At 39.5% G+C, this 27,936-nt stretch overlaps 1 protein-coding gene across 2 annotated transcripts; it reads left to right on the top strand.

Moving 5' to 3' along the window:
* The first annotated feature begins 25 nt into the window (after window positions 1-25).
* PAIP1 (poly(A) binding protein interacting protein 1) lies at window positions 26-26,876 on the top strand. 2 transcript variants are annotated; one of them, XM_074165973.1, is made up of 12 exons: window positions 26-255; window positions 1,588-1,705; window positions 6,198-6,379; window positions 10,509-10,697; window positions 14,088-14,200; window positions 16,907-17,018; window positions 19,097-19,222; window positions 21,484-21,590; window positions 22,995-23,112; window positions 23,246-23,300; window positions 23,913-24,006; window positions 26,121-26,876. In XM_074165973.1, exons 2-12 carry the CDS (start codon window positions 1,675-1,677, stop codon window positions 26,212-26,214), a joined length of 1,221 nt encoding a protein of 406 aa, XP_074022074.1. In that variant the 5' UTR covers window positions 26-255; window positions 1,588-1,674; the 3' UTR covers window positions 26,215-26,876. The 2 variants fall into 2 exon arrangements, with proteins under 2 accessions (XP_074022074.1, XP_074022072.1); XM_074165971.1 differs by lacking the exons at window positions 26-255; window positions 1,588-1,705 and adding an exon at window positions 4,748-4,994 and having other exon boundaries at window positions 26,121-26,867.
* The last annotated feature ends 1,060 nt before the right edge of the window (window positions 26,877-27,936 follow it).

Below are 27,936 nucleotides of genomic sequence, written 5' to 3'. Positions count from 1 at the left end.
GGGGGGTGTCGCTGCCCGCCAACCCGGAAGAAGTGAGGGGAGCGCGGGGGTCGGAGCGGTGGCGTCACGCGGCGTCCCAGTCCCCGAGCTGAGAGGCAGCGGCGGCGGCCGGGGGTCGGTCACGTGGCACCTGCGCGCCGACGGCGGCTCGCGACCCTGCCCGCGCCTCGGGCGGCAGCGCGCGGCTGAGGGGCGGCCCGGCGGCTCCCCCCGCCAGCCCGGCGGTTTTACCTGCCGGGCCTGCGCTTCGCCCCGGTACGACGGCTCCGGGGTTTGCCGAGGGAAGCTGAGGTACCGGCGGCGGGGCCCAGGTCGCCGCAGCCGCTGGGGGAGTCCACACGTGTTGGGGGGTTGGCAGCAGCAGCCGCCGCCGCCGCCGCCCTCGGCCGTGGCGGGCCGGCGGTGAACGGGGCGAGGAGGCGAAGGTCGAGGCGGGCAACTGGCGAAGGGACTTTCCCGAAACGTGGTTCTTTCCCGTGAGCAAACGCTACGGCGTATAGGTGGTATCCTCCTTATTATTGCCATTATTTATTGAAATATGTAATAAGGCGGTGGTCCGGTGTATGTGTTGGACGTAGAGTGGTAGATGCGGTACAGGAGGATAATAGAAGAAGAGGAAGTCTGGCAACTATATAAACAATACAGGTGAATCGATCAAGAGAACTTGCTGGTTTTTAGAGGGCAACTTGCCAGGTTGCCGGTGTATGCTGTCTTATTTCACACGATCTGTAGTTTCTAGGTATGAGTTAGGCTTTTGGGTTTTTTTATTTATTTACTTCTGTGTTACTGTTCACGTGAAATCTGCATCACCAAAAGTGTCACATTGCTTCCAGTCTCACAACTGAGGAATTATGACCAAAAGTCAGGCACTGAAAACGTCAGTCTCTGAGACTAATTAAGAGGATACCCTACTACTAGAGACTACTGTGGTTTAAAATAAATTTGTCGTAAAGGCTCCGTTTAGCCTTAGAGCTTATGTGCTAATACATGTGCTTTATGTTTTGGGCTCAGTAACCATTGACTAATGTAGCAACATGCCTCATCAGTATGATAGGAATCAACATAGTTCCAATTATTATTAACATACTCAGTTTTAAAAGCTAGAATGAGCCCTCTCCGTTTTTCTGATTAGAAATATGTTGTCTGCATAAAATTGGAAAAAAAAAAAAATCTGGAAGTGCTTGAATTCTGGATAGTGACAAAGTTGCAGTTTGTGGTTCCTCAGTAGGAGGCACTGCAGGTGTATGCAGTATTGCTTCTGAATTAAGTTTTAGACTATTAGGTAACACGCTTAGGTCAAAGCAGGTAACTCCTCTAGTGGTTATTTATAAGTGGTCATAACTGCATTTGGCGAAAGTTTTAATCCAGTCATTGGGTGCTTAGGATATGTCTTCCTAGCTTAGCTAGCTAAGGTTTCCTGCTGTTTGATGGCAGAGGATTGAAGTAATTGACAGGACTTTCAGCTACTCATGTCAGAACATTCTAAGCAGATTTTTAGGCATTGTCTAAAGGCGTTGACTACTGTAGGTAGTATTTGGGGATTGTAATTTTAGAATTAGCTGCCTGAAAGATTTTTTTTTTTTTAAGGTGTCTGCATTGGGGAGGAGAAATTGGGTTCCCAACCAAACACGGCTGCTGTCATGCAAACTTCAGTTGTGCGTCTGTAACAAAAAGATGGATCTGGGATCACATTCCACTCTAAACAGTAAGTAGTTTCTAGTCATTAAATTAAGGTAATATAGAATGTCTCCTAAGTGAAAAGGATTCACATTTATCACTAAAGATGAAAAGTTGTCTGGTTCAATACTGATAGCCTGAGGCACTTAACTCCTCATAGGTGTATACCTTAAAGAATAAGATTTGCTTTCTTGAAAGACTGGCAAATTAAAAAGTGATGCCAGTATATAATAATGATTTTATTAAAGTCTCAGGATCCTGAGACCAGTGTTTGAGAATCTCAACTGCCTTTTACACATTCATGTAAGCTTTTCGTTCTCTTCCTGGTAAGCTAAAGTCTACAGATGTTGTCAGAGGTCTCAACAGAGGCTTTAAAACTGCAGCTGAAATAACACAGGAACACTGAGTATTTTTAATATAGTTATTTTTGTAGCTAATTTGTGAGCTTTAAAGGATTGGTAGTGCTATTTAAATCTAGTTTTGACAATTGTTTACACAAGGGAAGTCTTACCTTTTTTTTTTTTGTTTTTTTGAAGACTCATCAAGATCTCCTGCATTTGCTCTCATTTCAGTTGCGGAGTATAGATGTGTTAGTTTACCAGTCTGCTTTCAGTAAGGGTTGCCTAGGAACAGTTTTCCCATGAGCCTAATTAATTTTAATTGTGTCACCTTTACTGTCTGGCCAACTTTGTCTTTCACCAAAAATCAGTCCGATTCATGCCTTGGGGAAGAAAAAAATATTTTACACCCTACCCCTCCCCCCTATTAATAATTAAAAATGGTAAAATGCAATAATAAACCAGATAGGAACATAACGTCTAAAGACAGCATTTTACAATAGATTGGATTTATTTTTTTTTAAGTACAAGACAGTGCTATTCCAATTTTTTTTATAATGTTTCATGCATAATTTGGCCCAGTCCTGTTTGACATAGTCATCAATGACCTGGACGAGGGGACAGAGTGTATCCTCAGCAAGTTTGCTGATGATACCAAACTGGGAAGGCTGGCCGACACTCCAGAGGGCTGTGCTGCCATCCAGCATGACCTGAACAGGCTGGAGAGCTGGGCAGAGAGGAACTTACTGAGGTTCAACAAGGGCAAATGTAGGGTCCTGCACCTGGGGAGGAAGAACCCCAGGCACCAATATAGGTTAGGGATGGATCTTCTGGAAAGCACTACTGAGGAGAAGGATCTGGGTGTCCTGGTGGATAGCAAACTTTCCGTGAGCCAGCAATGTGCCCTTGTCACCAAGAAAGCCAATGGGATCCTGGGCTGCATAGGGAAGAGTGTGGCCAGTAGGTCGAGGGAGGTCATTCTCCCCCTCTACTCTGTACTGGTGAGGCCACAACTGGAATACTGTGTTCAGTTCTGGGCTGCCCAGTTCAAGAGAGACAGGGAACTACTGGAGAGAGTCCAACGTAGGGCAACCAAGGTGATTAAGGGATTGGAGCATCTCCCTTACGAGGAAAAGCTCAAAGAGCTGGGGCTCTTTAGCCTGGAGAAGAGAAGGCTGAGGGGAGACCTTATGCATGTTTACAAGTACCTAAAGGGTGGGTTGAAGGATGGTGGAGCTGGACTCTTTTCAGTGGTTCCCAGTGACAGGATGAGGGGCAGCAGGCACAAGCTGGAACATAGGAAGTTCGATTTAAATATGAGGAGAAACTTCTTTAGGGTGAGGGTGACAGAGCACTGGAAGAGGCTGCCCAGGGAGGGCGTGGAGTCCCCTACTCTGAAGATTTTCAAACCCCATCTGGATGCAGTCCTGAGTAATGTGCTCTAGGCAATCCTGCTTCAGCAGGGGAGTTGGACTAGATGATCTCTAGAGGTCCCTCCCAAATCTGACAATTCCATGATAATTTTCATCCCCTTGTGACTGATGGACAGAGTTTGACCTAGCACCACGCAAACCTTTATCTTTGGCTGTAGCAGGAGCAGGTGCCGAGGCCAGGGCAGGCCGGGCTGCTCAAGGAGACAAAACACAGATGTATCCCCAGCAGAAGCGGCTGAGGTGTGCGCTGGGCACCTCAGAGCACAGCCACTTTCTTCATCCTGAAAGCAGGTTGTGATCGGGGGGTTGCAAAGCAAGGCTCTGGACTGAAATTGAGCAAAAAGAGGTGAATTCAATTGTGAATAGGAATTGCATCACTGGCAGTTAATGCGATCATATCAGGAAAGTGCATTACACGGACAGTCTCCTTCCGTTAGTTCCTGTTGGCATGGAAGGTTTTAAAAAGGGATTTGGACTAGGTGATCTTTATGGTCCCTTCCAACTCTAAAAATTCTGTGAAAATTAAATCAGAGCATGTGTTATGGTCATGCATAAATTATACATAAAAATTCATTATTCTGAACAAACACATTATATTAAATAGCCCTAACAGTACAATAGTATCAATTGTCATGTTGGAGGATTAACTTTACTGGCTTAAATTTGTAACTTAGCTTTTCCAAAGGAACCCCTTTCTTGTGGGAACAGCCATATACGCAAGAGCATGGTGCAATGCCCCTGCAGCTACAGGTCTCCTGCGAGGTGTAGCTGCAGCCTTGGTCCCGTTAAGGTCACCTCACGCTGTTTGTTCCTGTAGGGAAGCAATTGCTACAGAATATTGTCCATTTGAAATTGGCAAAAGCTTGGAAATGGCATCTCTGAGGGAGGTGTGAGGCTGTACCTCCCACCTCCCCACAGCCGGCGGCCGACACACAGACCCCGTGTGTGTGCCTGCCGACTCATCAGTTCTGCATGTATGAGGTTGCCAACGCGGCTCCAAAGCCGGGCGAGAGCCTCCCACCCGCGGTAGCCCGGCCGGCCCGGGCTGGCCCGGCACCGAGGCCGCCCGGGGGCCGCGCTCCCCGGTCGCTATGGCGACGGGCGTGCCCAAGCCGCCAGGGGGCGCTGTCTGCCGCGCCTGGCCGCGACCATCGCGGCGCTGCGCGTGGGGGTGAAACTGAAAGTGAAGGGCTCGGGCCGTGGCGAGGCGGGACCGCCCTGCGCCCGGCCCCCCCGGCCCCCGGCCTGCCCCCGCGCCGGCCGCCGGCTCCCTCCCATGAGCGCTTGAGCCGCCCCGGCCTGAGCATGTCGGAGAGTTTCGACCGGGCCCCCGGTGCCGGCCGAGGCCGGGGCCGGGGCCGAGGAGGGGCCGCTCCCCTCGGCGGCGCGGGCGTGTCGGAGAGCGGCGGCGGGGCCCGCCCCGGGGGCAGTGGTTCCCACAGCTCAGGCTCGGGCGAGGAGCAGCAGCACCAAACGGGCGGCCTCTTCTCGCAGCAGGAACCATTGCGGCCTCCGAAGACGGCGCCGCTGGGCACCAGAATCGCAGGTACGGGCGCCCTCCCTGTCCCCTCCGGACGCCCCCGATGTCGAAGGTGTCGGGGAGCGGGCCCCTGAAGCCTGCCGCTCTCCGCCCGTTTGCTCGCACCGCTCTATTCCTGCTTCGGTTGTCGCCCCGACCCCACCCCCCCGTCCCACTGAGGCTGGAGCCGCGGGGCTTCGCCCCCCACCTCCCTCTGCCGGGCCACGGGACGTGTATTTTTCCCACCCCCGCAGCTAGGAGCGGAAGGGTCACCGTGGCCTCAGGGCCAACTCTCTGCTCACCCCGGGCACCTACCTGCGTGGCTCCTCTCGGCACTGCACGGAGATGAGCCACGTAGGGGCACCTGCAGCTTTCCCCATGTTTCTGGGCTATGGACTGGTGCCCAGGTTAAGGCATGATATTGTATTGCAGTGACTCGCCACACCTCTCTGTCCGTTTCCCCCTTTTTGTGCCCTCACGTCTGTGTGTGCATTTTATCCATCTGTTAATCTGACCACAGATGGTCTCAGCCTTCCCATTATTGAAGAACTCCAGCCTAAAGATTGGCTAGAAAATAAACCCAACCCAACAGTAACACAAAGCGTTGTTCGTTGGTTAGCTTTTTCAGGTAGGTATTACATTTTGTTTTCAATAAACTTAGGAGCTAATCTAAATAATCTAATAAAGATACATTTGGAAAATGTGGAAAATACGCTTTAAAAACACTTGGATTGGATTTTGGCTGGATTTTTTTGGCAAATAGTGTACCAGAACAATGATGGCTAAGTGTCTTTGAGGATTATGTTAAAAATTATTGCTGTTAAAAATTAGTGATGTCTTCCATTTATTGATGTTCAGAGTCTTGCGTTTGTATCTGAAATTATGAAAAACCCACAAGATGAGCAAGCATACTGTAAGCAGTTACTAGTTTCTCAGGTTAGCTCTTTTAGAAAACATATTTTCATGGGGGGGAGAGAGGGGTTTTTTCCTCCCTTCCTCTTCCTTTTTTTCTTTTGGGTCACCTTCGCATGAACATTTTGTTTACTCTTTGTCATCTATAAAGGCATCTAGAATTTGCTAAAGCGAAAACTTTATCCATATTTAAGAAAAACAATATATTGGAAGTACAATTGTAAGTATATTTGTAGGAAAAGTATATTTGAAGTCAAAAAATGAGATATTCTGTGTGTACTCTGTGTAAATACATATTAATTAACAAAACCTTTTCAGAACACCTGCAACAGACGGGAATTCCATCTGGATCACAAGATAAAGTGTCGGTTCCTGATTCTGGACCAGAAATGGCTGAATCTCAGGTGGCTGTAGCTCCTGTGGTAACATCAAAGTTGTCTGCTAAAGCACCTGAGTTTTATCCATCAGGATACAACCAGAACTTCAATCAGAACTTCACAGTGAGTGTTTATCTTTTCTTCTTAACATATACCAATTTACTTATATGCAATTTAATAATGGGGTTTTTTGATATCTTGTATGTCAGGTAACTCTAATGCTGCATTTGCTGAAGAGATCTCAAAAATTCTGATGATAACTTTCAGAGTCACAGTCAGAATGTTAAGTGATGATGTATGAACATTATGGTGTACGTGGAGAGCCTTTAGCATGGGATATTTGGCTAAATCTTGTTGCAGATAATCAGCAAGGAATGTGGTTACACCAAGCATTGATTACAGCGAACATCAGAGTAAGCTGTCTTTTTGGCTACTGCCTCTGTTGTAGTTACATCTACACTGCATTTTAAGTAAAGGCTTAGCTGCACTTCTATGCAGACTTCACAGGTTTTTGAAGCAAGTGTGGGAGAAAGCTTAAACTTTAGCTTTTTTGAGCACAGGCTTTACCCTCCCTAAAGTTACTGTCCCATGAGTATGATTGGCCATGACTGCCTAACTCAATATACCATCATGTGTCTTTTAATTCATTCAGTGGTGTTGTATCACCAAAGGGCAAGGGTTAGGCTCATTCCTAGCAGTTACCTACCCACATACCTAGTAAGAAATATATATGAAGCCAGACTAAGGGTGATCTCGGATAAATATTGTAGGTGCATCATGTAATAAAAGTTGTTACTACTTATTTTCTACTCCATTGTCTTCCATGTTATTGCTTTAGTAATTCTACTCCAGGGAAGATCTTTGTGAATCTTTGGAATATCCTTTTGTTATGCAAGCAGGCAAACTCTGGTACTATATATAAACAGGTGGGAACTATTACTTTTACAAATACAATCAAGTGATAAAAAAAAAATTATACTGAAGCAAAAAGATTTTTAATAACTTAGAGAAAAATACTTGATTTGAATGCTAAATATGGAGGTTTGGTATTTTGAAGTCTTTTCCTCACCAGTAAAATTGATGTTATCTTAATGTTACCAGCTTTGCCAGTTCACTGAGTAGAATTACCATCCTGGATAATACAAGCCCATAGCCAATATACAACTGATAACAAAACGCTAACACAAACATACTTCGGTGAATGGATAATCTAGGGGAAAAATAACTACTTTGCCCCAGTACATGTTACATGTTTTCCATAAATAAGGGATTTCCATTTCAAGACCAAAAAAAATGCCATTTGGAATGGCATACATAATGCATACTTATAATTACAAAGTTTTGAGGCCAGCAATGTTGCTTTTCAGCTGTTTTGCAAAAACGCACAAGAATGTGGGAGTTCCTGGTTGCTATGTTGTAGGAATATGCTATGAATGTGACTCATCTGTTAATAACAGTGTCTCTTAAAATGCTAGCAAAGCCTAGAACATTTATTTGGAAGTATGTTGCAGGGACCTTAATCTAATCAGAATATACTAGGCATAGAATAGTGGTGTTTCAGACTTTCGTCCTCCACTATTTTATTTTTTATTTTAATGACTGAATTAATGTCATAAACTGGGCTCACTTTAAATAGAAATAAGAAATTTAGCACACTTCACTATTATGCATATTTTGACCATGAGTTTTAAAATGTTAATCAAAACAAAGTTTTGAGAAACTCATGTTTTTCTGACTTAAAATTTATACTTTATAGTTTTCATTTATAATGTATCCTGGAATTTTTAAATTTGAAAACTTGCATTTCTTTATAAAATAGTGATTTTGCTATTAAGGATTTGTCGTCTTAGAAATAAAATGTTAATTTCTTGCTTGATCGTACATTACTGTAATTACTATGTGTGCCCATATAACAATTGATTATGAGATTAGGTAGTTTCCAGTTAGTTCTGATACTCAAAACTACCAGTTTTGATAGGTGAGGTGGTCAGTGAGGTGACTGGTGATGGCCAACATGGCTTCACCAAGCGCAAGTCATGCTAGACGAATTCAGTGGCCTTCTATGATGGGGTTACAATGTTGGTAGATAAGAGGAGTGCAACAGACATCATTTACCTGGACTTATGCAAAGTGTTTGACATGGTCCTGCATGACATCCTTGTCTCTAAATTGGAGAGACACAGATTTGATGGATGGACCATTTGGTGGATAAAGAATTGGCTGGATGGTCACACTCAAAAGAGTTGCAGTCAACGTCTCCACATCCAAGTGGCGAGCAGTGAAAAGTGGTGTTCCTCAGGGGTCAGTACTGGTACTAGTGCTGTTTAACATCTTTGGCGATGTGGACAGTGGGATTGACTGCACTGTCAGCATGTTTGCCAGCAACACCAAGCTGTGTGGTACAGTGGGCATGCTGGAGGGAAGGGATGCCATCCAGAGGGACCTGGACAAGCTTGAGAGGTGGGCCTGTGCAAACCTCATGAAGTTCAGTAAGGCCATGTGCAAGGTCCTGCACCTGGGTCGAGGCAGTCTCAAACATGGATACAGGCTGGGGGATGAAGGGATTGAGAGCAGCCCTGTTGAGAAGGACCTTGAGAACGTACTGGTGGATGAAGAGCTGGACATGAGCCAGCAATGTGCGCTCACAGCCCAGAAGGCCAACCGTATCCCAGGCTGCAACAAAAGAAGCGTGGCCAGCAGGTCAAGGGAAGTGATTCTGCCCCTCTGCTTTGCATTTATGAAACCCCACTGGTGGCCAGCTCTGGATCCGCCAACAGAAGAAGGACACGGACCTGCTGGAGCGAGTCCAGAGGAGGGCCAAAAAAATGATCAGGGGGCTGGAGCACCTCTCCTATGAAGACAGTCCAAGAGAGTTGGGGTTATTCAGCTGGGAGAAGAGATGGCTCTGGGGAGACCTCATAGCAGCCTTCCCATACTTAAAGGGGACGTACAGAAGAGATGGGGAGGGACTCTTGATCAGGAAGCGGAGAAATAGGACGAGGGGTAACGGTTCTAAACTGAAAGAGGGGAGATTTAGATTAGATATTAGGATGTGAGGATGGTGAGACACTGGAACAGGTTGCCCAGGGAAGCTGTGTGGATGCCCTATCCCTGGAAATGCTGAAGGCCAGGTTGGATGGGGCTTTGAGCAACCTGGTTTAATGGAAGGTGTCCCTGGCCATGGCAGAGGAATTGGAACTAGATGATCTCTAAGGTCCCTTCCAGCCCAAAGCATTCTATGAATTACAAGTTATTTCCTTAGCAGTCCATCTTCAAGCTGCTGCTTGCACTTGAGATGCTTTTCACGGTTTTGTGTAGTGTGACAAAGTGAATTATTTGTACTGTGTTATTAGTAATGAATCACAAAGTATGCTGCTTTCTTTGCTGTTCTCCTGTGCTAGCATTATAGTCATCCAGAATTAGATACTGTTACATACATTCATTTCTGAATAGACAAAATTGGCAGCTTTCTTTTCCTTCAGCAGGAGCATAAACATCGATAAAGTGGTATTGTGCTAGCTCATCCTTTCTTTAGGAGCAGGTGTGTTTACTGTCTGTTTTTTCAGCTCAGTAGCTGCAAATTAATGCAATGCTGTTTGAGTAGTTGTATTTCATGCCTTGTAATCTTTCATCCATTGCCAAGAGAAGCCAATTTGCTGACTTCAAAAGATCAGTTTTCCTGACTATACTTTCTACATGGGAACACTACACTGTATTCATTATATTTCTGTAATTTCTCCCCCTTCTGTGTATTTTGGAGTGCTATACACTCTATGTAAGCCCAAAATACTTTTTTCAAATTTTCAATTATTTTACTTTTTGCAGTTGCTGTATCTGCAGCAGAGTTTTTGTGCACATCAGGAATGGGTGTTGAGCCACAGTTTGGTAGTTAATATTATTCTCAACAGATATCCTTACTTACTGGTTTGCCCGTTAATCTTGCGCCCAACTTGGTAAACTGTTTTCTTTCTTTTTAATATGTGTTTTGATGTGTTTTGCTGAAAGACCCTAATCTCTATAAAAACATGTTATCTAGTTTTTAAGATGATAGGACTGTTGCAGCTTTCTGATGCATTGAGGTCTATGCTCTCTAAAAATGTTTAAGTGTTCCGTGTAATAAAGATCACTATCAAGTATGTAGAGACTCAAGACTTAAGGGATATACATATATGGTTACTTTTGGAGATAGTAAGTGTAGTAACATTATTTTAGGTTCCTTTTAAATAGTGTGCATATCCTTTCACTGCTATAGGATTCTTCCTATGAAGATAGATATGATGGCTATCTGACTTTGGCAGAATATGTACAAGACTTCCTGAATCACCTCACTGAGCAACCTGGTTGCTTTGAAACTGAAATAGAGCAGTTTGCCGAAACACTGAATGGCTGGGTCACTGCAGATGAAGCTTTACAAGAACTTGTTGAACTCATCTATCAGCAGGTAGCTTGTGTATTCTGTCTTATCACATGGATGTTATGCCTCTGTTACCTAGTGTCCAAGATACGCATAGCAGTAGTATTTGTTATGTAATTGTATCTATGTAGTATTTGAATTGTTTGATTTTTTTCTTTTTAGACTAAAACATGAAGGGAAAGATTTTGTTCAATAAATTGAAATGGTAGCTCATGTGGATGGTTGATAAATTTCCCCGGTTTACACTGTTTCCTTGGTTGTGTATTTGGATCTCCTGGGTCACATACTAAAGTTGAAATTACAGCACTTAAATAAAAGGAGTTATATTTGAATTGCTGTATTTATATAGTAGACATTGAAGAAACTCTTCAGCATTGTCAGAGTTACACATTTTTATTCCATTCTGCAAAAAAAAATTCTTCATAATACTTTGATACTTTTAATTCCTTGGTATTTAAAAAAATTAAATTTATACCTACTGTACACATCAGCCTTTGGAAAATGCTCCTTTATTGACATGCTTTCTTCTTCGTTTGGAATATAGCTATTTCAGAACAGCATAATTGGAGGAAAGGAAAGCTCGTCTAATGGTAACTAGGTCCAGTCCCATTGATGGCCATGGAAATGAGGACAGAGACCTTGAGCTGAACTCTGTACTAATTGGGGGAGCCATTGGAAAGAACAGCTTAATATGTGTTGCTTAGCAAATGAGCTGCTGTTACTGTCTTTTAGGCTTGCTGCAGAGACTGAAGTCACACTTGTGTTTGAGAGACACCCAATGCAATAAATAGCACTTTCCTGGGTTTGTTGCTCTCAAATTCCACCTTGAAGAATGAAAACTCTTACTCGTGTTTTCAGTGAGATACTTGCAGAATGTTTTAATCTGGTGTATGTAGAAGCTGCCTGACTGGTTGGTCATTGTACAGAACTGTCGAGTCTCAAGTTTCTTATTATCTCATAGAATTGACACACATTTAATTCAGAACAGTTAAGATTAATTAAAACACACTGTGCTGTGCTTGGCAGTGTCATTTTCCCGTCCTTTATTTGAGTACATGGAGAATAGTTAAAAAAAGATTAACATATTCCATATCATTTTATTGAAAGGAAAAAATTTGGAATTTAGCCCATTTTAAACTTCATATATGTTAAATACATGGACTCTCATTTAATGTCATTCTTTAATGTTTCCTCTTCCTCTCTCCCCATATTTAAAAACAAGTCCAGCATTAGGGTTGACTGTTCCTTCCTCAACTGAGAGGAATGTGGAATGTAAAACTGAGTGCAAAAAAGCTGTGTTTGTATCCAAAAGCATCCAATTTTATTTTTGTTGTATGTCAGGATAGGATAGTGTTTGAGTATAAGTCAACTATGCTTATTCTTCTGTCTTGAGCAAAGGCTCAAGTATTTGTGTTTCATGGCTTGTCACAAAACAACTAAAATTGCTGAAGTGTATTTATAAGCATCTGCTTCAGTGATGTTAATGTAACGCAACTGAGAAGATTTAAAGAATGCTACGCTTCTGAAGGCAAAAGATTAAAAATGAAGGAAAACCAAGTCCTGTATGGTCTTCCCTTCATCTGTATGTCAGGTATTTTAGGTTGTCTATAAGAATTAATTCTATACTTCCCCCTGTTCTTCCTAATCCATTTATGTCACTGGACAGAGTGAAGTGCCAGTTCCCTTGTTTTCCAGAAGCTGAACAACATTCTGACTGCATAGCTTAAGAATGTTGACTGTTGTATAGTTAATACAGTGGATTGTCCCTGTTACAGCAACTAAAATATCTCAAGATATGTATTGATAGATTAGCCTTTGTGCTTAGGTTGTGACTTTTTTGAGTCGGAGATAAACTGGGATTACCAACAACAATAATTCAGGGAGGGTGATACTGCATTGTAATGATTGGTTATTAAGAACATGTAAGGTGGGGGTTTTTTTGGTCTCTGTGTGCTATGCCAGGTCATAATACCTTAAATTTAATTGTTTGAATATTTGATGCAACTACAAATACAGACCAATTAATGAGGAAGATAATGATTTTGTGCTTGGTGGTTTGTTCGGGTTTTTTGTTGGAAAAGAGAAGTGTAATTTTAAGTCATGTATTTTGCCTTATAAAAAAGGGGGCACCTCTTCTAGTCTGAGCAACTGATTGAATGAAACCACAAAAAACCTCATTAACTATTTTGCGTGCCTCTTACTGGAAACTAAATTCTATCCAACTACCTTAATTACTTAACTTGTTGTGTCTTCCAAAGACACTTTAGTTTTTTCTAGCGACTTTATGCACATAGTACAGTTACACTGAATGCGTATTTTTCTCTGCCTGTAGAGGGTCACTAGGTATAATGCATTGACATGCTAATGGCAAGATGCTTTTTTCAAAGATGATAAAGCTACTGGAGAAGTTTAATGAATTCTTAGTATCCCTGTTTTCTTTTTGGCAGAGCTGATGAAGTTATTTACACTAGAACCTCTTTTCACTGAAGCTGTATCTGAGAAACAATATCAAATTCAAGTGTTGTTAGAAGAGAGTTCAAAACAAGTGAACAGTAATAGATTGCCAAAATAAGGTGATGTTCTGCATTAAGTTCTCAGAGGTTGAATGTAGACACTACTGAATTCCCAATTACCTTTTTCCATCTCTTGAAATTTTGAAGTATCAGATAAAAATGAAGTATCAGTTAAAAAAATAGTTTTCAGTAAAAAAATATTCCACATTGTGGAATTTCATTGCTACCACCTGGTTTTTGATGACAGTGTAAATGTTCAACAGTAACAGGACTTGTTTTAGAAAAAAGTACTCATCAAGATCTATTAACTGTAATGATGTGGTTTTAACCTCTGAATCAGGTGTTTGCTATTCTGCAGATTGCTGGAGGCATGTACAGAAGAAAGTATTTATCTTTACATGCCATGTTCTTGTGTTCCTTCCCTGGGCATTCACTATTGCCAAAAATAGATTCTGGGATAAGTAGCTCTTAGACTGAATGAAGGTGACTTATTTTATTTTATTTTGGTGTACTCATTGCTTCTTGAGAAAGTGCATGTCCTTGAAAAAGTGTCTTAAAGTCCACTGTTGATTTTTTTTGTATAAACAGTTTGTAAGTGACTTTCAGACATTCTGGTTGTAGGTAACAATGGAGAAGTAGAGTTGAGGGCACGTGCCATAATGGTGGTTGTTTTCTTAAAGCCACAAAAATCACAGTATAATGAACTTTTAAGTGCTGAACTTCATATAGCAAAGTGTTGATGAGATACAAAAATTAACATGACAGAGTAATTATTAATCTTCTGCTCTTCAGTTGTCTAATCAACTGTTGTTAAACATGGTTTTCATAACAGCTTTTCAAGATATTTCCCAATAGCCTAATCATGAGTTTTGTGAATAATTTATTTTTACTTTTGTTTTGGAAGGCCACATCTGTCCCAAATTTTTCCTACATAGGAGCACGGTTGTGTAACTATCTATCTCATCATCTAACCATTAGTCCACAAACTGGGAACTTCCGACAGTTGTTACTTCAAAGGTCAGTATCAGCATGTCATTTTAAGCCTGTTACTTTCTCAGGTTACATGTCTTCCTATTTTGTATGTAACTCTTAATGTCGTGTGCAAAGAGGTATATATTAAAAATAAAAGATTTAAAGTGAGGATTATTAAAGCACATACTGGTTAGCGAATATATATATTTTTAAATATTTTAATATTTTAAAATATGAAAATAGGACTCCATTTGGAGTTCTATAGGTATATAGAAGTATCTTAGATTGATCCCAAATTACAGGGTAAATTTGAAAGCTTGTGAACTCTAAAAGTATTCTAAATGCACATATATGTACTGTTCCTGTCCTTTGACTCTTGCCAGGACTTATTTCATTGCAGTTTTTTCTTTAATTACGTCTCTGGCCAGAGCTTCTATATAAGGTTTATTCACTGATCGGCTAACTAACTTTATATCTACAAAGTACGTGTGTAAAATGCAGAAGGTTAAATTTCTACAATTTTACTTATTACAGAATTCTGTGGGCTTACGGTTTAATAATGATTAGACTTTGTAGTGGGCAAAAATGCAGCAGTTTTTTAAATGGATATATTTCCTTTTAAGTCTTACTGCATGACACTTGAATGAGTAGTACAATTCAATACTTCAGAATACTTTAGAAATTAGCCTTTTTCTCTTTAAGGACTTCTGGCTTTTTAAGCTTTGGGCTTGCTTCTTATTTTAAGTTCCACTTAGTCCATCTGTGTTTAGGAGCAAAAGCATGATAAACTTTAACAGCAGTGCATTCTGATGATCTTTTATCTGGAGTGGTACCTTATGAAGAAGAGGAAATTTTTTTTTTTTTTTACCTTATCCCAAAGCTGATGAGCCTTTTTGTCATAAAAATTACCACCTTCTGTTTCTTTAACTATGTTTGTTACTTGAACATAAAGGAAATTGCTGTTAATGTTGGAATATCAGGTTACTGGTTTTTAAAGCCAACCCAATAGATAACATTCATTTTAGCACCCTAAAGCCATGAATTGAAAGTTGCTTATGTTTTTGTTGCCAATATGGATGGAATGGGAGCAAAGGAAGGAGGAGGATAAACAGCCTAACAATATGACCACAGAGGGGTCCCCTTCTGTTTCTCAGCCCAATTTTCTACCTCAAATTTTGTATTTCAGCAACTTAGATTTTTCAGTTTCTCCGGTATTTCTTAATCCATTACATAACCTTTGAGATTACCTTCCTTTTATCACAAATATTGTTTAATTCTGTTTTTGAACTGCTACGAAAACTTGCATATTTTTGGCATAATTGTTGAATACTAGAGAAATTACCTCACTGCCATGTAATCTTAATCCTATGTATACGATTATATAATTTGAATATGAATACAAAGACTCATAAAATGCTTTGGGCTGGAAGGGACCTTAGAGATCATCTAGTTCCAATTCCTCTGCCATGGCCAGGGACACCTTCCATTAAACCAGGTTGCTCAAAGCCCCATCCAACCTGGCCTTCAACATTTCCAGGGATAGGGCATCCACACAGCTTCCCTGGGCAACCTGTTCCAGTGTCTCACCATCCTCACATCCTAATATCTAATCTAAATCTCCCCTCTTTCAGTTTAGAACCGTTACCCCTCGTCCTATTTCTCCGCTTCCTGATCAAGAGTCCCTCCCCATCTCTTCTGTACGTCCCCTTTAAGTATGGGAAGGCTGCTATGAGGTCTCCCCAGAGCCATCTCTTCTCCCAGCTGAATAACCCCAACTCTCTTGGACTGTCTTCATAGGAGAGGTGCTCCAGCCCCCTGATCATTTTTTTGGCCCTCCTCTGGACTCGCTCCAGCAGGTCCGTGTCCTTCTTCTGTTGGCGGATCCAGAGCTGGCCACCAGTGGGGTTTCATAAATGCAAAGCAGAGGGGCAGAATCACTTCCCTTGACCTGCTGGCCACGCTTCTTTTGTTGCAGCCTGGGATACGGTTGGCCTTCTGGGCTGTGAGCGCACATTGCTGGCTCATGTCCAGCTCTTCATCCACCAGTACGTTCTCAAGGTCCTTCTCAACAGGGCTGCTCTCAATCCCTTCATCCCCCAGCCTGTATCCATGTTTGAGACTGCCTCGACCCAGGTGCAGGACCTTGCACATGGCCTTACTGAACTTCATGAGGTTTGCACAGGCCCACCTCTCAAGCTTGTCCAGGTCCCTCTGGATGGCATCCCTTCCCTCCAGCATGTCCACTGCACCACACAGCTTGGTGTCGTGGATCATGCATCACTGTCACTTAAAATGGTGAGATAAAGAATTTATTGAATAAATGCAAAGGCATCTAAGACAATGTGGGCAGCACCCTGAAAGGGGCAAAATGTCTTTCAGAGTAATATCTGCTTTTCTCTGTGGACATTTGGCTGTCTGTATTAAACTTCCTAAACCCGTATCCTAATATATAAATTGTGTAACTGTCTTTTAATTTTTACATGTTGTGATTTGCTCTATTTCATTTTGCTGTCTCAGATATTTCATTGCTTGAAAACATAATCATGTAATCGTATATATTCATCTCAAAGGACACAAATACATGGTGTCTTTGTGAAGCTCTCTCATTTCTTTCACAAATCATACTTCCCAGCATTCAGCATTTAATAGTTTTAATTCAGTTCATAAGTTCTTAGCATTCTGTTAAGTCAGTAGCATGTTATATATGTTGGGATGTCTACCGATGACATGATTTTGTTTTAATGTTTACAGGTGTCGAACAGAGTATGAAAACAGAGATGAAGCTACCAAAGGAGATGAGGCTACTCGCAAACAATTTCATGCCTTTGTGCTGTTCTTAGCTGAACTTTACCTTAATCTAGAGGTAAGAAGAAAGTTACATGTCAGGTGGTTCTTCATTAATTTTTTGTTGTGTTTTGGTAAACTCTGATAAAGAATATAATTTGAGGTGTTTTTCTAAAGGGAGAGGACAGTAAAGCAAAAGAAATGTAGAACAATTTCATTATAATGTGCATCCAAGAAACAGATAAACAAAGAAGGGCAAGACCATTCAAAAAGAAGTGTATAAAGATTAAAAAGAAAAAAAAGTGTAAGAATTCATAAAAAGAATCAACCATAAACCACCTTTAGAATGAAGCTTTTGGTATTTTCTTTTGACTGGCAAAACCCCCAGATGACTACACTTAAACAACACAGGAAATATTACGACCTAGCAGATGCAGATCAGCATCAATAGCCCATGTAATTCAGTATTCAGCCACTAATAGGAGCTATTATCAAATCCTTGAGGAAGATGTGAAAATCCTCAAAATGAGCAATTAAAAATACAAACCCTTAGAGAAATTTCTTCTGAAGGGTGAGTCCTTGGGTTATGCTTGAAGCATGATATCTTGTATTTAGAGGGGTTTTTTTGTATCTGTGGTATGTACGGAAAAGTGTATGTACACATAAAACTTTGACTTTTATACCTCTAAATTCAGTAAGTTCACTAAGTGCTGTAGTATACTTAAAATATATTTTTGACTGGATTATTTCAATGGTTTGATTTAAGCAGACACTATGAAAATGCTCTGCTGGCACAATGTGACGAAACGGGGAAAAGGACTTCACTGAGAGGTTCAAATTAGCAATTTATTTGGCCTTCACTCACAGGTCCAATACGTCACTATTGCGAGTTCTATGTGTACAATGGTGATTACACTATTGCAATTTAAAAGCAATTCGCGGAATACACTACTGCAACCTACAAGTGATCCCAAAAAGTAACAACACAAACCACAAGCACGCTAGATATTAATACCTTAAAAGAGTGCACAAATCACGATCTTAATAGCATGCCATATACCATACGTATGTTTCTTTATCACTTACCCTCTCTCTCAGGTAAGGTCGCTCAATCCCTGGGAAGTTACCCTGTACAGCGTCCTGGACTAGGGGGGGGACGAATCTCCTACAGGCCAGCTGTATCATTGGAAGATTACCCCCATTTTCCTCCTCAAACCTTGCGGTTTATATTTCCTGATTCTGTGAGGGTGCAGGATTATGCCTGAGTGGATTACACTATCTGGGGTATTTACCTCTGGTGGTGGTGATGGCTCAGTCTCTGTTGCCAATTTTGTGATGTCTGGCACTCAAAGTCATGGGACTAGTGGTGGGATGGGACTCAGGGCATTTTATTTGTTAAGGGAGTTAAGGCTCCATTCCGTTTCGGTTCTTATTGTGATGCAATCTTGAGACAACCCCGGGCTGAGCCGTTTTTGCAGCTCCCCCCAAGTTATCTCTGCATAGACAAGGCAAGGCGGAGATGAAGCTGAGTCAGATGACAACTCCCTGCATCTCACCTATTGTGCTCTGAACCGGTTTGGCTGGGTCCTCCCATACACACAAGGAAAGAAAATAATACTCTGACTCTTCCATTTCTTTTCATAAGCAGGGCTTGAAATCTGTTTTTCATTTGCTAGAAGTGAAAAGGAAGATTTGCAAAGGGTTTGCGCAACGAGTTGTTGTCCAATTCTGTGGAGTATACCATTTCATTTTAAAACCATTTTCTATAATTTTTTTAATACATAAAGAATGCCTTCCAGAAGTAAGCCACTACAGCTGTAGAGAATACATAATGTAGTGATTGAAAGAGCATGGGATTTGGGGAATTCAGGATTTTTGTGGACCACTTGCCAGGCTTTTAGTAGCTTTTATTAGCAAAGAAACAAAATGCTAGACATGCATTGTTACATATATGTCAGAATTGTAAGGATATTACTCAAAGTCTTCAAAATAGTCAGTGTTCTAAACTAGTTACAGTATTTGGCATGTTCTTCCAACTAACGAGCTCAACTCTGTTGATCACAAACCAAATCAGACAGCATTCAAGACAGAAAATGTGAATAAATTTATTTCTAAAACTTAAGTCTTTTAAATGTGTTTTTAATATTGATTTTGCAGATCAAAGGAACGAAGGGACAGGTAATGCGAGCAGATATTCTTCAAGAAGGCCTTCGGGAATTACTAAATGCGCTCTTCTCTAATCCTGTGGACAGTAATTTGATATGTGCAGTGAAACTGCTGAAGGTGAGACAGTAGTTTTAAAAGAAAAAAATAAGTTTTTTAGCCTTCCTACTTGTGGGAACAGTGGGGGAAACTGCAAACAAGGAAGTATTTATAGGGTTTTTTGCATTACATCATGAGCATAGCAGGGTATACCTTTTTTTTTTTCCCTTAGTACCATTATGAAATTGGGCCAACAAAAAAGTAATGCACTGCTCTTAAAAGTAAAATGTGAGGCCATTTGTGTACATACAAGAGAAATAGAACTGAAGTCAAGGTGCAAAGAAGTAAGCAGTCCCTTCAGGTCTCCTTTTACTGCTTCTGGTGTGGGAGAAAACTGTAACCAACTTGAATGAATTGTGGGGTTTTGAGTATGTTCTCTGCTCTGAAGGACACTGAGCAGTTAGGGTCTACCACTTTCTGCAACAAAGGGTTCTTGATATCCTTCATTTCATACTGTATTGTCTGCATCATTACTAGTGTAGAAATATATATATTTCCCTTTCATGAAACAAACCTCTGCTCTTAAGTTTTACTTTTTCTTAAAAAAATGGTTAGCCTCTGTGCAGAGAGAAACCTAACGGTTACACTCGTATTTGGGAAAACACAGTTTATTTTATGAATGAACGTTAAAAGCTAAACTGTATTTTTCTGGAGTTTTATTTCTGTTCTTTTGTGGTTGGTTGGTTTGTTTTTCCTCGTTCTTCCCTGTCCCTCCCACTCCACTATTTTTCAGACTCTTCTATCTTGACTTCCAATTCTGGCAGCTTCTTTTGATTCGGTGAATAGGGAAGAGAGGTTTTATATCTTCCAATTTAAACTGTTTATTTGAAGTTTGAATGTTTAAGCAGTTTGCTTCATAGCATGTGTGAGGTTGGGTTCAAGAAGCACATCATCTCCTGTGGTCAGTCCTTGTGTTGGCAGTGCTTCCCTGAGGCAAGGCCTTCCAAAAGGGCAGTACACAAATCGGGAAGCTTTCCAGTGCTGCTGGTTTTTTATAACCGTTCTCCAAAGAAGATGGAGGACATCTCACAGTTTCTGTGATTATTCTTGGAATATTTATTTGGCTTCACAGCATCCATTCTAAAATAAAAGACAGTGATCTAAGTTATTCTATGACACGCTGCTAAATCTAAAAGGTGTTACGGAACAGAGTTGTGGTTTTTTTAATGCAAATGTTTTCTGATGTCTTATAGTATCTACATATGTTGGAGTATGTCTGTAGCTAGATTGGGCTACATCATGAAACATTGGTTTCACTACTGAAGCAATAAGTGTCTGCTGTTGTATTTTCCATTTAATATAGTGATAGAGGTTTTTCACTTGTTTGCTTTGCAACATGTTTATTTTTAATTAAACCTTCTTGGTGCTCTTATCTAATGATCTAGGATCAAGGTAGGACCACAGTAGCAACTGAGAATACCAAACAAGTGCTGACAAAGATACTTGCTTTTATCTTTGCATTTTATTCCTTTGTATCATCAAGTGCCATTCCAAGCATTTTGGATCTTGTAATATTTATGATGAATAGATCAGGAATTGCATTAACTTTGATCATAGTGGCAAACTAATTTTTTCTTATTTAACTCTTACTGTGCAAGTATTGAGCAATGAAGTACCAATTCTTAGCATAAGAATGTTAAGAATTTCATTCTTACCAGCAGTTCTTTCATCCACTGCAGTTCTAGACTGCTGCTAAAGTTCTTTCAGCAGCAGCTTCAGCCTCACAGATTTTATGTATTAAAATTCAGGCTGGCTTAGTCAGATAATTCCTGGCTTCTCTTATATATACCCAGGTGAAATTCTCTGGCATGTCTGATACTAGCTAAGTTGACTGAAGTGTTTCTAAAGCTTATTAAAGTATTGTTATTCTCAGGTAAGCTAGTGGCATCATCTACAAAAATAAGGTCTCCTTTTTTTATAGCATGTATTTAAATCAAGCAAGATCTGACAAATGTCACTGAACAGTGGCTTCAAAATCGTATTACAGGACTGAAAGTACAGAAGTAGCTGTGACCTTCTAGGTAACATAAACATCGGACATAGAGCTACCATACTGTCTATAGTCTACAATAAATTATTTACAAGGTCTATTAATCTATTTAGCAAAAAGATGTAGGTAATGGGGAGCTTCAGCCCTCAGGCAGCCACATCTAAACATTATAAATCTAGATGAATGCATCTAAACATTATGAATTGTTACAGAATGTCTACTGTTAACAGCTTATTAAAGTTTTGTAATTTTCTTTAAAAAAAAGTTAAACCAACTAATCCCTTGCCTTCAGTTGACAGGCTCAGTTTTAGAAGATGCCTGGAAAGAAAAAGGAAGGAATGATATGGAGGAAATGATACAGAGGATTGAAAATGTTGTGTTGGATGCAAACTGTAGCAGGTGAGAAGATAAATTTATGTGCAGTGTTTTGTTTTTTGTATTAAACAGAACACCTTAAAAATCCTCAAGAAAAATGAACACGTTTAAAAAATTATCTTAAAAACTTTTTTATTAAAAGTAAGGTGATATTCAGGTCACTTTCCATATGAAAAAACCCCGGTTTGTTGGTTTTTTTCATTTTTGGATTTTAACAAAGGTGCATGTTCCACTCTAATGTTTTTTTTGAAATCTTCCTTAAGATCTAAGTGCTTTAGACTCTAAGAGCAAGTATCTATACAAAGAGACAATAGTGGCCATATCTCATAGTTTATACTTTTAAATCTGAATTTAATAGTATTAAATATATACAAACAATATTAAATATGTAACAGTATTAAATATATACAAATCACTGTAAGTGTGAAGGCAAAATGGAATATGCTTTGTGGTCTGTTCTTTTGGTTTGGTTTGTTTTTTTTTCTGGAGAGCATACTTTTTTGGCAGGGTCTTACTGCAGCCTGGAAAAAAATGCGTGATTGGCTAATGTATTCTGCTTTTTAATTTGCAATCAACTCCATGCATAAGGTTATCTGATTCTGCTGTACTTCATCCTCAGCTTCTTGCAAACTTACTAAAAACCTCTATAGAGGGTTCAGACGCTGTGACCTGATCTGTTGCCATATGGAGGGAGGCCAACAGGTAGCTTGTAGCATCTGTGCTTTGTGATTGAGCTGCCTACAGGGAGTAGGAGGAAAATTTTGCTTCAGGAGCCAGAGAAAATTGATAGAGTGCAAGCCGAGGCTTCAAAGAGACAGGAGCACAAACTTATTTTAATAGAGAAAGCAACGGAATAATTTATTTATTTATTTATTTATTACTTAATGAGACTCTTCTCCATGAGCTTGCTTAGAAGAAGAAAGCAATTTGTCTTATTTTAGGGATGAAATGGGTGGTGGTATTTAACGTAGTGGAGGCATCAACAGTGAGAAGTTACTGCAAAATTTTAGCGTGATTGAGGGCTAAAGTTAGGAGCACAAATTAACTGAGCGAAATGCAATTTGGAGATCCTATCCCTGTTTTTCCCAGTGCTATCCTTTTGTCAGAAAAGGATTTGTTCCTCAACTTGTGCTGCAAGTTTGGCATCTTGATAAAAACTACAGCAATTTCTGTTTCATATGAGCTCCTTACTTTACCACAAAGGAAGGGGAGAGGATGCATATCTCATAAGTCTCATGTTCATAAAGCATGTAGACTTGCAGGGGAAAAAAATTAACTCAAAATTATCTGCAAACTGGACCGAATTTTGTCCTTTTTAGAGCGTGGGAGTGGGGGATTTAACTATCCTAGTATTTGCAGATAACGGATACCAAATTTCTTGCTTAGCACAAAACATTCTAACTTTTGTAGTCCTTCTCTTTATTTCAGAGATGTGAAACATATGCTTCTGAAACTAGTAGAACTGCGATCAAGTAACTGGGGTAGAGTTCATGGAACTTCTCCACATACAGAAGCTACCCCTGAAAATGACCCAAACTATTTCATGGTAAGAATGAACAAGCACTTCAGATTACTTAATTTAGTGAATTTAATTTGATTAATCAAAAGTCACATTGCTAAAAACTACAAACAGCTGTCTCTCTGAACACATATAACGTTCTGTGTAACTTTATTCTTAGAATGAGCCAACATTTTACACTTCTGATGGTGTTCCTTTCACTGCAGCAGATCCAGGTATGTTACAAGCTTAGTATACTTTTCTTCTCAGTCATCTTTAGGAAGTTGTAATTCAGTTTATGTCCTGTTGAAGTACATAAAAAGTTGTTCTTCAAACATCTAAAATTTGTACAACTTAATTTTGTATTTTATGTCTGAATTCCTGGCTTTGTGTAACACTTGCCTTATTCTGCATCAAAAGAAGGTAAATGTTTGAAATAGAGAATATGTATTTGAGTTCATATAGTTCAGAAGAATTTGTGCCATGGTCCTAGCACTTGGTCTCTCCAGGAAGCCAGAAATCTTCAAGACTTCTTTCGTTCACTGCTTTGTTTGTCCCGTAGCAAAAAGGGTTGTTTCTTCCTTGTTTTCTTCGATTTCTCTCTGAGCACAATGTGGCATAACATCATTTGAGGTAAAGACATCTGTGACTACCTTTACAGTTCTCTGGGAAGACAGGTATCATTCTCGATGTTGATTGATGTCCTGAGAAAACATTGTAGCAGGATTTTTTTTCTATAATATGTTTCATGCCGTTTCCTAAAATAGCCTATTTTGAATCTCTATAGATGTATGTTAATTTAGAGAATTAGTGTTATATATGATTCAGTCTCATTTTCACTTTGCCAGATTACCAAGAAAAATACCAAGAGCTGCTTGAAAGAGAGGATTTGTTTCCAGATTATGAAGAAAATGGAACAGATTTATCAGGATCTGGAGAGCCGTATGTTTTCTTTTTGAGTGATAGTAAAAATTACTAGTATTAAAAAAAAACTGCAGACTTAAGAATCCAGTCTTGGCAAAAATTAAACTGATATAATTATTATTTGGCTGTACAATGGAAGTGTTTGCGTGTAGGTTGGTTTGTAATCATAGAAGTTATTTATCCACCTGAGTAGGGTAATTAAATTTCAGATATTTATGCACATGTAGAAACATACTCTTCTGCATTTAAAAAAAAAAATAAATTTGCAAGCAAAATGAAGCATCAGACCTTCAAGTGTTGGTAGTGAGGCAACCTCAATTCATTTGACTGATGCACGTACACATCCCAGTTAGACATGATTACAAAATTTTCAGCCTTCCAAAGGAAAGAGGTTGTTAAGTTTCCCTCCTCAGGATAAGGAGTATCCCTCAAATAAATGGCTATTCAGTATTCCTGAAGAACAAGAAAAGCAACCTAATGGAAAAGGAGGAAGCAATAGATGGGAACATAGTCTGACTTTCTGACATCAGTTTATAAGAATATAATAGGAAACCAGTAAAAGAAATATGGTCTAAAATAAATACTCTTAGCTTTGTACTCTCCTGGTTGAGAGAGGACTTCAGATTATGATTTGATACCTAAGAACATTTTCAATGTTGTGCTTATGTGTGATGAAGAGTGCTGGCCTGGATCGGTATTTTTGTGAGTGAATTAGAAAACTTTTAAATCGCACCAAACTTACAGAAGTGGCAAGAACTTGGGAAGATAAATTAGAGATGTCATCAGAAATCTGCAAACTCATACTGAGGGGAGAAAAATACCCATGTGAACCTCTATGCTTAGAAGAACAAATTAGATGCAAAGTGGAACAGGCAGCAGTTAAACACAGCAAATCCAAAGAGTGACATGTGGAAGACTGAGTCAACCTTTGTGCAAGGTGACTGTGGAACCTTCTTTGTTTGAAGGCTTAAGAAAAGCTTAGACAAACATATGCTGATCCTCTGTCAGCTATTTCTCCTGACTGACTTCAGGGGGAAGGGTTCTGTGGTGAGCCCCTTCTCAAGTCTACACTTTACAGGGAAGAAGAAGCAAATAAAATAGACATTTAGTCTGCGTCTTCAATGCACAGTGCTAAAGAAAAAATACTTCCCTCACACATTTCTGTGCCACTTACTGTGGTTTTGTGTGAAACATACCATTTATGGCCTCTGTACAGATGAGATGTCCCTGGTTTGGAACTAAGGCACAGAAGATGATAAACTGAGCCCCTGAAATCAACACACTTTTTGAGAGTCAGTAACCGTTGACTGTTGTTTTAAGGCTGTTTAGAATTACAACTCTGTTGTCATAGTTTATGGTGATGAACACTCCAGCTGGACTTAGAGAAAGCAAGGAACACTCAAGTTACTTCCCAATAACTGTGGGGAGAAAGAAAGCTGAAGTACTGCTCATCACTTCCTAGCTTTACTTTGAAGCTCTATGGTCGTCTCCACTCTCTGCAATGCTTAATACCTTTAATGGGATCCAATCTTTCCTGTGACTTAAATAAGACAGATCTTTTCCGAAAGACTGGTTACCATAGGACAGAGGATAATATAATGCAGATCCAATAGGGAGGTGAATTAAGGTTGCCTTCTTTCATATATCAAAAAATAGGAATGCAGGTTTTCTATATAAATATATGCTTGGACTAGTGTGCAACCAAGACAGTTGCACTATTTGAAGTAGGATGTTGACCAATCAAAAATTACCCTAATATGATGCTAATTATCTTTTTTTGCGAATAGAACAGTACAGATACATTATTAAATTTTGGGAAGCTTGGAATGCATTATTGCATTTTCTATCATCACAGGAACCATTTCTGTCTTTTAAACTCTGGACAGCATAAGATGATCTAAAATGGTGACAAACTGTAGCTATTTGTACATATCTATGCTGCTTTGAGGTTTCTGGGTATTTGTTTTCCTAGTAGCCATGATTTTTTCCTCTTCACCACATTTAAGAAAATGTCATTGTTAACTGCTGTTTATAAAGCTCCGTTTTATTCTTGACATCTATGTAAATGTTTCTGAAAATCTGTACGTAAACTTAACATCTTTGGTGACTTTTTTTTATTTATATTTTTTTAGGTATTTTGATGACATTGATGATGAGATGGATCCAGAAATTGAAGAAGCATACGAAAAATTCTGTCTAGAATCAGAACATAAGAGAAAACAGTGAGATGTTATACATTAATGTTAGTTTATTTAACCAGTTTAGGTATGGTTAAAATACAAGGGGATAAAAAACATTTGTACCAAAATAAGGAACTTGAGTTTCTCCAAGTACTGAAGTTACACAATTTCCATTTTGTTTAACAGAATCTGCCAAAAATTGTAAACTTATGCCCTGTAACTTAAAATGTTGTGTATATATCATAGTTTATTTTATGTACAGGTATATGAACAATGTTTTGGCTGCAATAAAAATGATTTTAAAATTATCATAATGGAAATTTAAAATTTAATGGGGAACCGTCCCATAAATTTTTCCCTTGAGGGAGAAAGGGGAAGAATAACTTCATCTAAATTTAATTGCTTGCTTGCTTGTTTTAGTATATATTGAGATTTACTCATCCTTTTACCATATGCAAGATACCTGGTATTTAGGTTTTTTGGGTTTGGTTTTTTTTTGCTAAGGGGAGTAGGATCCAAAGACAGATTATTGTTTTTTTCGTAGATCACAGTCATGAAAAGTGGTTTGTGAAAGTTTTGTTGGGGGGAGGGAGGGGGCGTGAGGGGTTGTTTTGTTTATTTCCTTTTTCTTCCTGTTCCAAAACCCATATAGGTGAGGTCTAGACTCTTTTTTTTTCTGGAATAAACATGTTATATGTCAACATGTGGAAAAGCAGGCAGTATTTTGGTAGTTGTGTGCTTTCAAGATCTTTGGTTCAGATAAGCTTATTTTCAACTTTTACAAGTAAAAACTACCCTTTAATTTGTTGTGTTCTTCAAGACTAGATGAATATATTTGTTTTAACCCATGCTTCTCGAGAGTATGTGCAGTGCTCGACTTGTTTGTTGTTTTTTTTTAATGTATCTAACATGTCTAACCTTCTGGCAACCCTTGTGACTTCCTCCATTCTTCTAATTTTATGTAGTTTGATTTAATTTTGTAGTTGGAGTAAATTCATGTATTTCATAAATGTTAACATTTTGAAGCCAACTGCTCTTTTTTGACACCATATGATCATGTTAGTTTTCCTAGGATACTCCATTGTTGTTGCCAAACTCAGTTGTACTGTTTCCTGTTACCTGTTACTGGTTGACTGAGTAGAACCCCGTTCCACAAACAAATGGAAATACTTCCCAGAAGTTAGCTGCTGTAAAGAACACATGTTGTAAATATGCATGTAAATAATTCTGTTAATATTTCACTGTTACTTGTTTGGTTAAATAACTTGTGCATCTGCTAATAGAGTGAGCACTGACTGTTTTCTGGATGTTTATTTAACATACTTATTTAGGTTGGAGTTTTGGAAAATAAAATTTAACTAGCTTTGTTTCCTTTAGTATAATTTTACTACCTTGTCTTTTTGCTTTAAAAAAGATATTTTTTTTGGTCCTTTTTCTATCTGTGCTTCACTTAACACTTTTTTCTTTGAAGTACACAGTTGCAGAGAGTATTATCTTTTAATACTCATTGGAAAAATAAAATTTATCAAAGGGTGTTACAGTCATATCAACTACATTAGCATTTTAATATCTCTGGAGTAAAATCCAGAAACTAGAAAAGTGAAAAATTAGATTACTTTCACACACATATATTTTTTCATACAAAACTTTTAATCCAAATACAGGTCAGACTTCCTACTGACTTTACAAGCAGTTGTGGAAAACATATTTACTCAAAACTTAAAGTCCCAAGGAACAAGAATCCATTGCAGTAAAGTAACAGTGTCTT

This window comes from Numenius arquata, chromosome Z (assembly GCF_964106895.1).
Source record: "Numenius arquata chromosome Z, bNumArq3.hap1.1, whole genome shotgun sequence".
NCBI classification, from domain to species: domain Eukaryota; kingdom Metazoa; phylum Chordata; class Aves; order Charadriiformes; family Scolopacidae; genus Numenius; species Numenius arquata.
Note: the sequence above shows the minus strand (reverse complement) of the source record. Positions and strands in the feature narration are given on the sequence as shown.

Excerpts from the sequence above, each read along its gene's own strand:
- PAIP1 (XM_074165971.1), top strand. The coding sequence starts at position 4,754 with ATGTCGGAGAGTTTCGACCGGGCCCCCGGTGCCGGCCGAGGCCGGGGC. Across the intron at positions 4,995-6,197 it reads GCTGGGCACCAGAATCGCAG|AACACCTGCAACAGACGGGA; the intron begins GTACGGGCGCCC and ends AAACCTTTTCAG. Across the intron at positions 19,223-21,483 it reads GTGCAGTGAAACTGCTGAAG|TTGACAGGCTCAGTTTTAGA; the intron begins GTGAGACAGTAG and ends CCTTGCCTTCAG.